The 14,552-nt window shown below is 56.9% G+C and overlaps 1 protein-coding gene across 1 annotated transcript in view; it reads left to right on the top strand.

Moving 5' to 3' along the window:
- The first annotated feature begins 3,049 nt into the window (after nucleotides 1-3,049).
- Nucleotides 3,050-14,552, top strand: part of PPARGC1B (peroxisome proliferator-activated receptor gamma, coactivator 1 beta) — a 13,430-nt gene continuing 1,927 nt past the window's right edge. The window contains exons 1-12 of the mRNA XM_010002063.1: nucleotides 3,050-3,061; nucleotides 3,559-3,732; nucleotides 6,238-6,450; nucleotides 8,292-8,408; nucleotides 9,204-9,621; nucleotides 9,664-10,344; nucleotides 10,959-10,995; nucleotides 11,380-11,444; nucleotides 11,906-12,662; nucleotides 13,161-13,236; nucleotides 13,973-14,094; nucleotides 14,322-14,476. Of these exons, the coding sequence (XP_010000365.1) occupies nucleotides 3,050-3,061; nucleotides 3,559-3,732; nucleotides 6,238-6,450; nucleotides 8,292-8,408; nucleotides 9,204-9,621; nucleotides 9,664-10,344; nucleotides 10,959-10,995; nucleotides 11,380-11,444; nucleotides 11,906-12,662; nucleotides 13,161-13,236; nucleotides 13,973-14,094; nucleotides 14,322-14,476 (2,827 nt within the window). The remainder of the gene's footprint in view (nucleotides 3,062-3,558; nucleotides 3,733-6,237; nucleotides 6,451-8,291; nucleotides 8,409-9,203; nucleotides 9,622-9,663; nucleotides 10,345-10,958; nucleotides 10,996-11,379; nucleotides 11,445-11,905; nucleotides 12,663-13,160; nucleotides 13,237-13,972; nucleotides 14,095-14,321; nucleotides 14,477-14,552) is intronic.

The raw sequence follows: 14,552 nt of genomic DNA, 5'->3' as shown, positions 1-14,552 counted from the left end.
CTTCCAAGCCAGTGCCTGGAGGCTGCATTGCCCCCGGCTTGCCACAGGGAAGGCAAAACCCCAAAACATCAGCATTTGCCTGAAGGCTGCTGAATCTCAGGTGCCTCTTTTCAGGCTGGCAGGCAGGCAGGCAATGTGCTGCCTGCTCCCCTGGCAAGCTGGCTGCACACACATGGATCCCAGGTCTGCTCTTGGTGGACAGGCCCCACTGGTACTTGTCTGGAAAAGTTTAGGTGCAGTTGAGTTTCCCCGGGACAACAGAGTTGTTGAGGTGGCCTCTGGATGTCCTTGACTGCCAGTTTGGAGATTGTCCCTCGTGCTTCCTCTCCACTGCCAGCTCCACCGTGGTGGATGCAGGCGGTGGGGCTGGCAGCGGGCAGTGCAGCGTGGTGGGCACAGAGCCCTCCTGCTCTCCAGGCTGCTGCTGCATCTGGCCAGCCTTGGCAGGGGCAAAAAAAAGGGACACAAAGCCTTGGTGCGAGGGTCCCCACTGACTTCCTGGGGCAACCCCTGCTCCTACAATATAAGTTATAAACCCCTCACAGCAGGGAAGGGCCGTCTGAGCTCAGCAGTAAATTAATAAAAACGTTAATGCTCTGTCCTGCCGGTGAGCAAAGCCTCTGCAGAGGCAAAGCTCCTTGCAACACGCAAGGGAGTATCAGCTGCCTCTTTGTCCCCTAGTTGTGATTGCGTTTCTGCTGGGGCTGAGGTCAGGGTTGGTTCATGCTTTAAAGAAAGCCAAGGAGGATGTCTCTGAATGGAGCCCGTTCCCTCACTGCCCTCCACCTTTCAGCCTTGACTGTCGGGTGTGGCTGTCTGCTCAGTGCTGCTGCTGAAGGGGATGCCCAGGCTGGGACTTCTGCTCCCCCCAGGGGTGCAGAGCACAGGGGCACCCACGTAGCTGCCTGGTCATCTCTCTTCCCTGGAGCAGGGATTCATCAGACAAGTCACTGCCGGCAGCTTTCTGGTTGCGACCGTGCTGCAGCGTGCACGGGCCAGGTGTCTGGGCTGGAGGATGCCTCTGAATTTTTGAGTATGTCTCCATGGGTGTTTGCTGGCTGCACACCAAGAACCCATGGCTGATATTCCTACAAACTCCCAAGTAAAATTAGAACAAAAGTTCACTCCTCTCCCAAGGCAGCAGGAAATGCAAAGGGTGGGAAAAAAGAAAGTCAGAGCAGATGAGGTCCAGTGCCCACAGGCAGCCTCCCCATTACTGCCACCCCCTACCCTGGTGGGGAGTTGCATCTTCCCCCACCAGAGGGGCTCTGCTCTCAGCACTCAGTGCCATGCTAGTGGTGCTCAGAGTGATGGATTCACTCCAGAGACTCAAGTCTTCCGTAGTTCAGCCAGTTTTCTAACAGCAGGGGCTGGTTGGAGACACAGCTCCATGCTGGGATGCCCTGCTGGGTGCCTGTGCAGGTGGCCACACTGAGCAAAGGCTCTCCCCACTTTTTCTGAGAACTGATGCTGGCAGAGCTGAATTTTCAGGCACTCCTGACCTACTCTAGCAGGGAACCTGGGAGCATCCACTTCCAACCACAGCACCAGGATGGCTGCATGCAGCATGCATGGCAGTGCTGGGGCACTCCTACCTGTGGGATGCCCAGAGGGAACAGCTCAGCAGCATTAGATTGCAGGAGTTTATTTTTACCCAGCCCTGTTGCCAATGGGGACATGTCACATCTGTGGAGTTGATCAAAAGATGTCCCAAGCACTGGTGTCAGCTGCTCCTTGTGATCTCAGCACCAGGATCTTTTCCCTTGTGGCATATCAAAAGGAGCAGGAGAATTTGACTGCTTAGCTATTTTTAATTGAACGCACACACACAGACACACACACACATATATATATGTATGTACTGCTTTTCTAAAAATAAAAGCCTTTGCCTGTGTTCCCATGGGAAGATTTGGGGAGGAGGGGGAGCCAAAGTTGTTGCAAGACTTTTTCTGGAGCATGCACAAGAGCTGTGGCAGGGAAGCAGGGACAAGCCACAGCAGGTAAGCAACACATCTGAAAGGCCAAAGGACATCTGATGCCAGAGCAGCCCAGGATGCCCCTGAGTAGAGGGGACAGGAGAGCTGGGGAAAGGTAACATCTGTGTCCACGTGGCACTAGCTCACTATCAGGACATGGAGCCACTCTCCCCTACCCCTGCTGTGTCCTCCAAACTGCTCACCCTTTCCTTGCTGCCCCTGGGATGGGACAGGGTGGAAGGCAGGCGAGAAATGCAAAATGTGGGGCTCTACATGTGCACAGGAGTGTCCTTTGGTGTGGCACAGGGTGTCCTAAACCCAGCGGGGAGCACTGGCACACAGGCTCCTCAGCCTGTGGGAACACAATCAATAATCCCAGATTATCCCAATTACAAAAAAAAAAAAAAAAAAGAGAGAGAAACACTGTCTTTCCCATTCATGCAGCTCGGTTTGAAATCCCTTTTCCTTCCTGTTGGGTGTCAGAGGACACCCTTCCAGGGCACTTCAGGAGGGGAGGTCCCCATGTTCTCCTGCCCTTGCAGCCTCTCTCATGTGCTCCGATGTTTGCATGCTCCAAAATCCATTTGCTCTGTAAATAAACTTGCTTCTCTCATTGCCAGAAAACTCCCCCTGGGCAGCCAATACCAGGGGGAGTCACACCAGACCTTTCCCCTCCACATTTGAACCTGAACATCAGGGGCAAAACCAAGCATGACCCAAGGCCTCTGTGCAGGCAGTGTGGCTCCCACTGGTGCTGGGTGCAGCTGAGGGGCTTTGTGGCTGGGCAGTGGCTGGGAACCAGGCAGAAGCAGAAGTCCCAGCTTCTTTCTGTGGTTAAATGGACATTTTAATCTCATTTAGTAGAGCTCACATTGCCTCATGGTCACCTGGACATCCATTTGTTTCCATGCTGTTTTTCTCACCCTGTGCATGCAATGTGGGGCCTGGAATCTGTGCCCTGGATTGCCTTGGTGTGCCCTCGGATGAGCAGGATGTGCAGCTTCCCCAGAAGGATTGTCCCTGGACAGCTCAGTGCTGTGTGGCAGGGAAGGGGACAGGGTAGAAGAGCAGCCATGCTGACCAGCGTGAGGCCGCCCGCTGCAGCCTGGCCCGTGCACTGCTGTCTGGTGTGCGCCCAGGTCTCTTCTTGCTCTTGCCATCACTGATCTCTGGAGCAGCTGGATAACCCTGGGTGTCACCCTTAGGGCACCAGAGGCAGAAATGGCTTCAGTTTCCCCTAAGATCCCCAGCAGCTGCTTTACTGCAGTCTGGGTGGCCATGCTGTGCCCTGAGCTGCTCGTGGGAGGGGACAAAGCTCTTCCTGTGCTTCCAGTAACCAGCAGTGCAGGCTGTGCAAACAGATTTGCAAGAAGGGCAGTAAAGTGGTGGTCTCTGGGCTCTCCACTGCCATGTAACTGCTCCTGGAGCCACTTGCCAAAACTAGTTCAAAGAAGGGTGTGAGTAATGGGCTCAAGTGGAGGTGACAGCGCACGGGGGCACCAGCCTTCTCCTGCTGCCTCTTGCTGCCTGCCCCTCTGGCATGGGCTTACCCTCTTTCTCTTCTCTTCTTTTCTCTCCCCAGTATGAGGTGTCTGGTGAGGAACACCTCTATTCTGACTTCCCTGAGATTGATTTGTCCCAGCTGGATGCCAGCGACTTTGACTCAGCCGGCTGCTTCAGCGAGCTGCAGTGGTGCGGGGAGCACTCGGAGACCGACTCCAGCCAGTACAGCACTGATGACTCCGAGCTCTTCCAGGTACCCCATCCTCCTGGCACAGGGGACCCAAGGAGGGAGGCAGGAGGAGAGCAGGAGAGAGGGAGAAGGAGGGAGGTTGGAGGGGACCCACACAACTATTAATAGCTCCTCCCCAGCTGATTAGCGCTCCATTAATTTGTGCACGGGTTCTAAATGGGGCAAGCTGAGTATGGCTAATGAGGAGGTGTATGGCTGCTGAGCCAGCCCTCCTCTCATGTATGAGTAAAAGGGAACTGCAGCTGGTGCACAGCACGTCCCATTTGATTCCTGGGCTGGCAAGGTGTGCCAGGGGTGCCAGCATGGGGGCTGTGGCAGGGGGCCCAGCCCTTCCTTTCCCAGGAGCAGAAAGCAGCCCCCTCCCCCAGCTCTCCAGTTCAGCCTCATCCCCATGTTTTGGGTTGGGGTCCTTCTGGCAGAGGGTGGCTGGGTTCTCTCCTCACCTTTGTTCTGGGATGACCCCATTGTGGTGCTGGCCCATGGGACCACACGCTACAAAGTGATGCCGGAGCAGAGGATGCTCCTGGGCACTGGCAGGGCTGGTCCTTGTCCCCTGGTACATTTTTTCCTCTCCTAGCAGAAGAGCTGAGCATCTCGTGGAGCTGTGGCACCAGGGCAGGGCTGTGAGCACCGCACAGCAGATTTCAGGCAGGGAGCTGTGGAGGCTGCTTGAGAACCAGGGGCAGAGCATGCTGGGCAGCCTAATCACCTTTCACAAAGCTCATACCATGCCCTGGATGTGCCCTGTCCTCGGAGGCTGGGGTCTCTCTGCCCTTCTGAGCAACACCCAGGCCCTTAACCCCTCTGACAAGGAGGCTGCGACCCACTGGTGCCTACTACTCACCAACTCTGGGTTACATTTTGAGAGGGAGGAGGTTTTGTACTTAAACAAGCAGAAAAAAAAAAAAAAGAAAAGCCCCAATATTTTCCAACCTGGCCATGATAACAACCCTCTGGCTTTTATGCTATGATGATGCTGTGCTTGAAAACGGTCCAGTCCAGCTGAGGGACCTTCATCACGAGATGCATATTTTCCGCTGAACTTCCTGGGGAAAAGATAAACAGAAAAGAAATGCAAAAGGCAGGCCCATCAGGAGCAGTGGAGTATGATTCAATGTATCCCACTGAACTTGTATGCACAGCAGTCTCGTGCCAATAACAGGAGGAAAAGAAACAGAGCCAAAAATGGAGCATCCTGCTGCCTTTTCCTGGAGCCTGTTCTAGTAACTGCGAGCAAGGTTAGGGTATGGAACAAAAGGTATTTAATTTTCAAACAAGATGAAAGAAACACGGGAGGCTGTGTGGAGTTCGCAGTCCTCCTTGTGACCTTGAATTTACCCCAGTGCTAATTTTATAGTTGATGGTAGCCTGCTTCTTGTTGGACATGGTTTACATTCAGAATATTATGGGGGAGGACCAAAAAGAAGGAACTGTTGGTTCACTTCAGCCATTCCTCAGCTCCTGCATTCCCTTCTGGGCTTTTGCACCATATTTCTGGAGTTGAAGGGGATGTGTGGGACTGGGAGGGCTGGAAGTGTATCAGCCAAGGCCAAGTCTAGATGGGCAGAGGGGTCCCAGGGGGCAGGTCGGGGCAGTGGGTGGAGTGAGGCAGGAGCAGCCCATGGCTCTGCATGGCCCAGCACAGTCCCAGACTCTCACGAATCTCACATCATCATCCCCAGGTCATGCTAGTTGCTGAAAAAAAATAAATCAGGGGAGCTGTAATAGAAGGCTTATCTCATTCTGGGGCTTTGATCAGGTCCCTTGCAGAGCACTGTGTGCAGCCAGCTTCAAGTGTGAGGGCTCAGAGGTGTTGGGTGTCGAGCTGGAGATGCCTGCCTTTGGGGCTTTTAGTGAAAACAAAACCCATGCTGCTTGTTGCAATCTGTGGCATCTGGCCAGTGGTGCAGCCTGGGCTGAGCTTCCCCTGTGCCCTCCCAAGGGAGCTGTGTCCTCTTGTCCACTGGGCAGCCCTGGACTGAGCTTAGGACTTTTCACATTTTCTTTGCTTTCCCCATCAGGAGAGCTGCAAATAACTGGTCATGCCCTCTCAGGTCTCCCCAGCCTTGCAGAGGGCAGGGGGCTGTGCCTGCCCCCTCCCTGGCCTCCTGTCCTGGCTGGACGCTGCTCCAAGCCCCACTCCACAGTGCTGGGATAGCCAGTGCTGGGGGGCAGCTTGCAGCCCATGCTCGGGAGGATTTGGATAAGGAGCCTTTCAATCACAGGTCCTTTATCTGCTGCTCTTTGGTTTATGGTGGGGTGGAGGCAACTATGGGTAGAGAAGATGCTCTGATCCATTATTTTCCCTTTGGGGCCACACGGGGACAGACTGATGCTCCTTTTTCAGTTGGGTCTCTCTCCTCCTGATCCCATCTTAGTGCAATGCTGGGGAAAAGCTCTCCCAGGCTCCCCATGGAGTCACTGGGAAGTGTGAGTTCTGGTGTGGCACTGCCAACCCTTCTTCCCTGCCCAGCCTAACTCCTTCTCTTCTCTGCCTGCTCCTTTCAGATAATAGACAGCGAGAATGAAGCGCTGCTGGCAGCCCTCACCGAGACTTTGGATGATATACAGGGAGATGACATGGGCCTGGCTGCCTTCCACACTATGGAAGAGGGGGACACGCTCTACCAAGCCTACACCTCGCCTGCCCCCTCCCCCAAACCCACCGCCCCGGTCACGGGGGGGCCGTCCCCGGCCCCCGAGTTTGATGAGCTGTCTCTAGTAAGAACCCACTTCCTACTGTGTTTAAGGTGGATTTGGATGAGCCCCTGATAAGCCGGCTGCATGGGTATGATAGGAAGCAAAGGTCTGAATTTTTTCATTCTAGGCTTAAAAATCTCTTTAACCGTCAATACCAAAGCATATACTTGTATTGTATACGTATACATGTTCTGCATCATTGCTGTCACCTCCATCACCATCTTCACGGGAACAAGCTGTGTGTATACAAATATATATCAATGAAGGGGGTGGGGGCAGGTGTCAAAGGGGTGGTGGCTGCTTTGGCAAGACCCACACCTGCTTTTAATCCAACGCATGGATGTGGGGCTGCCCGGGGGTCTCCCTGTCTCATCCCAGCCTCATGCCCATGGGCAATGGTGGCTGCTCCCACCCAGCTCTGCCTCGGGGCTGAGCTCCCCGCTGCTCTCACAGGAGGGGCAGAGGGGACTTGGCCAGAGTGTCAGACAGCCCATGCCCTCAGGTTTTGGTGGGAGAGTTTGACCCACCCATGCCTTCCACCACAACCCCCTCAGGGGCTGTGTGTTCCTGCAGATTTGGAGCATCCCTGCAATACGGGGGCTCCAGCCCTGCTGCCCCTCTTGGCAGCATTTGCTGCAAACCACCGCTATCCCCGGGAGGTCCCCTGGGACACTGGCACTACCAGCCCACTCCCTCCTGGGGCTCAGGGTCCCCAGCAGGGCCCCCAGCCTGACCCCAGGGTGTCCCCAGGAGCCGGGGCTGTGGCGGGGAGGAGTGACATCCAGTGGTGAGATCGCGCATTTCCACCGCCCACGCCCTGCGCGGGGGGGTATATATCACACACAATATGTATGTGTATATATAGGATGTATACGTTGCAGGGGTTGGGGGGGGAAAGTGCTGGTTGCTTCCACTAACAGGAGCTGCACGCCTAAAGCTGTGGGTGTCCTGGTTCATGTTTCCCAGCAGACCCTGACCCAGACATCCCATACTTGTATCCCCCCATTCCCTGTGCCTGCCCCAGGACTCTGTGGGCCAGCACGGGAGCCCCAGATCTGTCTCCTCCGTGCAGCCCCCGGTGCCTACGCAGTCGTCTTGCTGTTGAGTTGTTGTCGCCTTCGGTTGTTAGTGCGACATGGGTGGAACATGAAATGCTGATGCTGGGTGTGGGGTTTGGTTTTTTTCATGCCCTAAACAAAAAATGGTGTTGAGTAGAAGAAAATGTAATGCCGACCCTGCCATCAGAAGTGGTGGCACTCTGGGTTACCCAGGGAAAACCCCACTCCCACCACCCGTGGGCTTGGCAGAGCATGTTGGAGAAGGTCCCACAGGGGCTTGCATCTGCAAAATGCCTTTAAAGCTCATTAATGAGTCAAGGCCTCTCTAGATGTTTTGGCTAAATGAACCTTGCGCAGGGACCCAGCAAGCTGTACAAACCCATCACTCATGTAAGTGTAAAGTCTCTGTCACCCAAGGGCAGAACTGATGACTTGAGAAGTTTGGATGCCACCACAGCTCCTGTCTGTCTGATGGGAGTGGGAATGGCCCTGGGAAGTAAATGCTCTCATGTCCCCACATCCTCAACCTCCTTGGAGGTTCTTGGGGATGTGGGAGAGTGCTGCAGAGACAGCCCTGAGCCTCTCAGGGCTGTGCATGGCCAGGTGCCTGCCCCCCTATCCCCAGCCATGGGGAAGTGGGAAATGCTTTCCCGCCTTTTTATTTTTCCTCCCCCATTTTTGGGTCAAGCGTTCAGCAATGGACGTGCCCAGCACAGGAACAAGCCAAGGGGCTATGGCCCTGCTGGCACTTTCTCCTGCCCTCGCTGCGGTGCCGACCCCTTTTCTTGCCACTTCTCTTTGCAGCTGAAGAAGTTGCTCCTCTCTCCATCGCACGTGCCTCCAAGCTGTGAGGCTCAGCGGGATGGGAGCGCCCGGCGCCCGGGGACCCCTAAGTCCCGCCCTGCACGGCCCTGTGCCAAGGTACTTTCTCGGCAGGCAGAGCTTGGGCCCATCCCAGCACAGACCCCTTGGGAACTAAAAGGGTCTCCTAAAGGAGGGCACCGAAGGCTGGCGGTGGGGAGCATGGGCAGGCTCTGAGCTGGGCCAGGGGCTGGGGACAGGTGGGAACCGTCACTGCTGGCAGAGCAGTGCCTGGTGTTCCCATCCCTGTCTGTGCAGGGGTTGCAGTTGGGGCTCGGCAAAACTGTTGGGCTTTGCTTTGTTTTGTGCTGGGTTAAGAAATGTGTCAATCCCACCTGGACCCAGTTCTCCAAGTGCTGCTCTGGTAAAGCCCCATGTCCTCCTGGCCAACCCCTCACCCCCCTCTCCGCTGACTCACAGCCCAAGCCGGGAGCCATGGGCAGGGGAGAGCTGTGTGCAGTGCTGCAGAGCCCACCCCATCACTTAAGCTAATCTCCTGAAACCAAGCAGAAGTTGCCATCAAAGATTTTTCTACTTGGCTAATGGTAATTGTGCGGTGCATTAGGCCCAGCAAATTAGATTGCCTGGGAAGATCAGCAAATCCCTCCCAGGCTCCCAGAGGGAGCATCATCGTGTGCTGGCTGCTGGAGGGGCAGCCTTTGGGCTGCCAGCCTTATGTGGAAACCCCCTTGGGTGTGAGGCTGACCCCAGGCAGGTTGGATGCTGGGGGGACAGGAATTCGAGGATGTGAGGCAGCTTTGTTAGCCTGGAGGTCTTCTGTCCCCATGCCTAGTACTTGTATAAGGTTGTGGCTGCAGGGCTGTGGGCTAACTTTCTCCTCTCTCCTCTGCAAAGGTGGAGGGTTCCCGGGACAGGAGGGTGAGCATCCCGCAGGCACAGAGCCGCAGCTGCACCGAGCTGCACCGGCACCTCACCTCCACCACCTCCAGCCCCCAGACCAAAGCTTCCCGGGCACCCGAGGGGTGCTCTGGCAGCCCCCACCACCTGCCCCCAGGCGACTGTGCCCACCACGAGGATGACAGTGACTCCAGCGAGGACTCACTGAGCTCTGGTGACTCAGTGACCCCCCCATGCTTGGCAGAGAATGTCTCCAGCAGCCAGTTCTCCTGCGAGGGGGAAATGCACTCGGTGGTGGAGCTCATCCGCTACATGCACACCTACTGCCTGCCGCCACGGAAGCTGCCTGCCCGCGATGCCGCCGATGCCAAGCCCCAGCCCTGCAGCAGCCCCTTCAAGAGAGCCAAACCAGACTGTCCCAGCAGTGCCCCGAGCCGGCTGGGCTGCGCCTGGCAAGCAGCAGGGGGCTACAAGAAGCCCGGAGCATCCTTCTCCATCCTGAAGGAGTTGCTGGCGCGGGATCTGCTCTGCGACGTGAGCAAGCCATACCGCCTGGGCAAGCCTGTGTATGCCGCCCTGGCCCTGCCACCCAGCTCCTGCTCCCCTGTGCCACTGGCCCAGGACAGGGAGGACACTGCTGGGACCTGCACATCCAGAGCCAAAATGGCACCAGAGAAGGGTGAGCCATGGCAGAGCCCCAGGGCCGAGGCAGAGGCACCGCGGGAGCCCAGTGGCCTCGAGGACGATGCTGGGAAGTGTGTGGGCACCCCGGGCACAGCTGTGGGGAAGGTGGCCCGTAAGCAGGAGAGCACCATTTACGCCGTCCGCCGGTCCAAGAGACTCCACCCTGAGCTCGGCCACTGGCTCTCCTTCCTAGACGAGTCACCCCCTGAGTCCTCCATCCCCCAGGAGGCAGGAGACAGCCATCGTCCCCAGGATGCCCTGGCCTGCCCAGCACTGGTCGGCTTCTCTGCCGAAGAGCCCGCAGCTGAAGTGGAGGTGGGGGGCACGGAGGAGGGAGACGGTGGGAGCACAGCACTGCCAGCAGAGCTCCAGCAGCTCTCCCTGAGCTCCCCGGGGAATGGCGAGGTGGGCGACCGGGCTGAGAGCCGGGGCTGTGCCCTCCTGGAGCAAGCAGGTGAGGGGGTTTGGGGGCTGTCACTCTGCTCGCCCTGCTCGGTGTGCCTACGCTGCCCGTGCCATCCCTGCCGTGAACAAGTGCTGCAGGACAGGTGCCTGGCACTCGCCTGGCAGTGAAGCTGGGAGCAGCCCCAGCACAGCCAAGCCCCGACCCATGTGCTGGCTGGCTGTGGGGTCCCATGCATGGGGAGTTGGGGCCCTGTTCTGGTTTTGGGAGGCTGTTTCAATCCAGGGGTGATGGCCACCTTCTGCCTCAGTGTCCCCAGCCTTATAACAAGATCAAGGAGTTGCTGTAGCTTTAACCCAGCTGGGACTGGGCTGCCCCATCACTGCAGGTTCCTTTTCCCCATGGGCTCACCCTGTGCCTCGGCACTGGGGTTCAGCTGCACTGGTGCCCCAGCCTGGCAGCTATCCACAGGTGGTTGGTGGGCACAGGTGGCTCAGCCCTGGCAGTGATAGCCCTCCCACAGACCCTGCTGCCTCGCAGGCAGGCAAAGCCCCTGATCCCCAGGCCTGGGCAGGCAGAGGGACCCCGGCTGTCACTGTGAGCACCATGGGTGCTGGAGGGAGCACAGCTCCACTGGTAACCCTGCTTCTCTCCCTGCCTTTCAGAAATACCCAGGTGTCTCACGCTGTCCTTGGCACAAACGTAAGTCCACATCGGGCTAAAGGAGCCACACTGGGGCTAAAAAGCCACCTTGGTTTCTCTGGCTGGGCATGCAGCTGTGATGGCTGAGCGAAGCTGCCTTTGTAGAGCAGACTGAGCTGTGCAGCTGGGTGCAGGGCGGCGGGAGCTGTGACCCTTGCTCGGGTGCAAGGAGCTCAGGGAGCCCCAGGCCGAGGGCAGAGCGTTTCTGTGTGCTGGGGGCAACATGTCCCAGAGCTCTGGCTGGCACGGGGAGGGCATGCTGCTCACTCTGCAGGGTCAGGCACCAGCCATGGTGGGAGGGCTCAGTTGTAGACAATATTTTCTCAGCTTTCTTTTGCTTTTTGAAAGCTAAATGTCTCCTCCCTATTTTCTCCCTTTCTGCAGTGACCCGACCTTTGGGAAGAGAAACTTTGAGCCAATGCTGACTGTGGAGCTGTGTGGGACGGCAGGTAGGACAGGCTCTTAATTTTTAATTTTGCAAAAATCCTCCCTGTTAGGGGGCAAACTAAATTCAGCCTGGACTTTCGGCTCCAGCAAAGTGGGCATGTTCATCCCCTGGAGCCCCATTTTGCTCCACAAATGCAAGGAACTTCCTGTGTACTGCTTCCAAACCTGGGCACAGCAAGCAGCTTGCAAGCTGCATCCTTGAGAGAAGCCAGTGCTGGGGGGATGTATCTGGGGAGGGGGGCAGTTTAGGAGGCCACTGCATGAGCCAGGAGGGAAGGGAGAGTCCTCTTGTCTCTTTTGGGATCAGACATCCTTTTTTCTCAATTGCCATTGGATTGATGAGGATTTGGGGGCTGAGCAGTCTTCCTCCCTTGCAACACCTGGTGCAGCTCAGGAATCAGAGTGGGACAGACAAGGATGTTGGGGGCAGAGCTGACTCCTGCCCTTTGTTTGGGGGGTTCAGGTCTCACGCCGCCCACTACTCCGCCTTACAAGCCTGCTGAGGAGGACCTGTACAAGCCAGACATCCCCCAGGAGCCAGGGAAGGAGGAGGGGACGGCCCCCAGCCCTGGTGGCACAGGGGACATAGCAGCTTCCCGGAAGGTCCCCAAGAAGCACCCTGAGAGGACAGAGCTCTTCGCCCATCTCAGCCGAGCTGCCGGGCGCCCTGCACTCCCTGAGCAGCAGGGTGTGCTCAAGCGGCCCTTCTCCCGCTCCTTTGGGGACCACGACTACTGCCAGGTGCTGAAGCCCGAGGCTGCCCTGCAGAGGAAGGTGCTCAGGTCGTGGGAGCCCCCGGGCCAGGTGGAGATGGAGCACAAGAGGAGGGTCCCGGCCGCCCACTACCAGAGGCTGGACCTGGGCAGCAAGGAGGCAGGAGGCCAGATGTTGTGGAAGGATGGTGTCAAGCAGCTGAGGGACCAGGAGATCAGAGCCAGCTTAACGAAGCACTTCGGCTTTCTGGACAGTGCTCTTGATGACGAGGACGTGGTCTTCTGCAAGAGCCCCGAGTACGACACTGTCTTTGAAGACAGCTGCAGTGAGAGTGGCTCCCCTGTGGAGGAGGAGGAGGAAGAGGATGAGGAACACAGTGATGCCAAGCTGTGCCTGCGGAGAAACCCCCTTTCCAGGACCAGTTTGCATTACTGTTCCCGGAGCAGGTCCAGCTCAGGGTCTTCATGCTGCCGGTCCCGATCACCTGCAAGCAGGCGGACCTTCAGGTACAGGGGGCAGTGGTGGGGGGACACTTGGGGCTGTTCTGGTACCCTGTGTTTTTGCTCTGGTGTGTGGCAGCCCCATCCGGTCTGCTAGCCCAAATAATAAAGACATTAATTAATGAAAGAAAAAACGTTTAAATAATTGTTACTACATCAGCAGCTGCTGAAAACATCAGCCACAGCCAGAGAAAGCAACAACAGGGGGAAGCAGGCAGGGATTTCCATCACACTGGGAGAGCTGGAGCTGTGCCTGGGAAGGTGCAAGCACTGGCTGGGATGCCCCAACATATTGGAAAAGGACTTTCCAGTGTCCTTTCCAGTGTTTCCAAGCCCCTATCTCTCCTTGGCTGCCAGAGCTTCTGGGTGCCCAATGGCCTACTGCTGCAGAAGCTGTGTGCCTCAGTGTCTCTCTGAAGTTTGAAGCATCTCTTTGGCATTTGAAGCTTTCCCTGCTGGATCCCCCCCATCCCTCCATCTGACCTCCTCTCCCTCGCTTCCCAGGTGTGAGAATGGTGAGCAGTGTCAGGGCAGGAGCGGGCACCGGGGCCAGATGGAGAAGAGACGGGAAAAGGCCATCGTAAGTGAGCGGGAACCCTGCACTGGGGCAAAGCAGCCCTCAGTTCATCTCCCACTCTGGAAAAGCAGTGGTGGAGCCCATTAGCCCTGGCTTCAGCATCTCTTGGTGTGAGGCCAGTGTTAAACAAGGACATGAGGGTGGAGGGGGAAGAGAAAAACCAAATGTGGAGTGGAAGGCACCAGTGACTGGCAATACACAGAGTTCTTGGCACAGAAATGCTCGGAGCATCCTATGAGGGTGCTTCAGAGCACGTGGCACTGGCAATTAGTTGGGTAAACTGAGGGATCCCTGTAGCTCTTAAGCCACTACAGATGTGTTCTTGCTGCAGAGGCAGTCTCATGCATCAGTTACACTGCCTGTGCCCAAGGCTGGGAGCTGGGTGGGCTGCTGGGCACGGGGGGCAAAAACTTGGTCCTCTCTACTAGCGCAGGAGAAATTTAAACTAGAAGGCAAGGGTGGCTGCTTCAGCCTGGCTGTAACACCATCCTAAGGGACATGGATATGGCTGTCCTCTGCAGCAGTGGTGTCCTGGGACTGACAGCCATGAGCCAGCTGGAGCAGAGACAGGCAGACCCTGGAGGTGCCAGGCTGTGCCTACAGCAGCATTGCCCTGCTGCAGCCTGGTTCCTGGTGCTGGCTCCTCAGGGCCCCTCAGCAGCCCTGCTTTTCCAGCGCCTGTCGGCAGCACAGAGGCACGAGGCTGCTGGAGACTGAAACCTTTCATTTGCTTTGCCAGGGAGAAGGTCGGGTGGTGTATATCAGAAACCTCTCCAGCAGCATGAGCTCCAGTGAACTAAAGAAACGCTTTGAAGTGTTTGGTGAAATCGTGGAGTGTCAGGTCCTGTCCAGGACTAACAGGTGGGTGAGGAGAGAGCCGTGGTCTGGGCTTCAGCCACTCCCTGCAACCCTGCAGAGGCATCAGTGCTGCCAAGCAGTGCAGGGTCACCCTGGTGTCCAGCCGTTGGGATGGAGGGCTGGTGGGATGGAGGGCTGGCAGGATGCACAGACAGAGGTGCAGTGCTGGGCAGAGCCACATCAGAGCTGCGGGGCTCATCACACCTTGAATTCTTTCTCTGGTTGCTCAGGGGGGATAAATACGGCTTCATCACCTACCGGTATTCGGAGCACGCAGCCTTATCTCTGAAGAATGGCACCTCGCTAAGGAAGAGGAATGAGCCTTCATTCCAGCTCAGCACTGGTGGCCTCGGGCACTTCTTCTGGACCAGATATGCTGACTTGGGTAAGAGAGCAGGAGCTGCTTGCTGAAGCACCCTGCATATCAGCACACAGCTGTAATGGCACATTGCACTGCTGAA

This window comes from Chaetura pelagica, unplaced genomic scaffold (genome assembly GCF_000747805.2).
Source record: "Chaetura pelagica isolate M959 unplaced genomic scaffold, ChaPel_1.0 scaffold356, whole genome shotgun sequence".
Taxonomy (NCBI): Eukaryota; Metazoa; Chordata; class Aves; order Apodiformes; family Apodidae; genus Chaetura; species Chaetura pelagica.
This window is presented reverse-complemented; position numbering and strand designations above follow the sequence as displayed.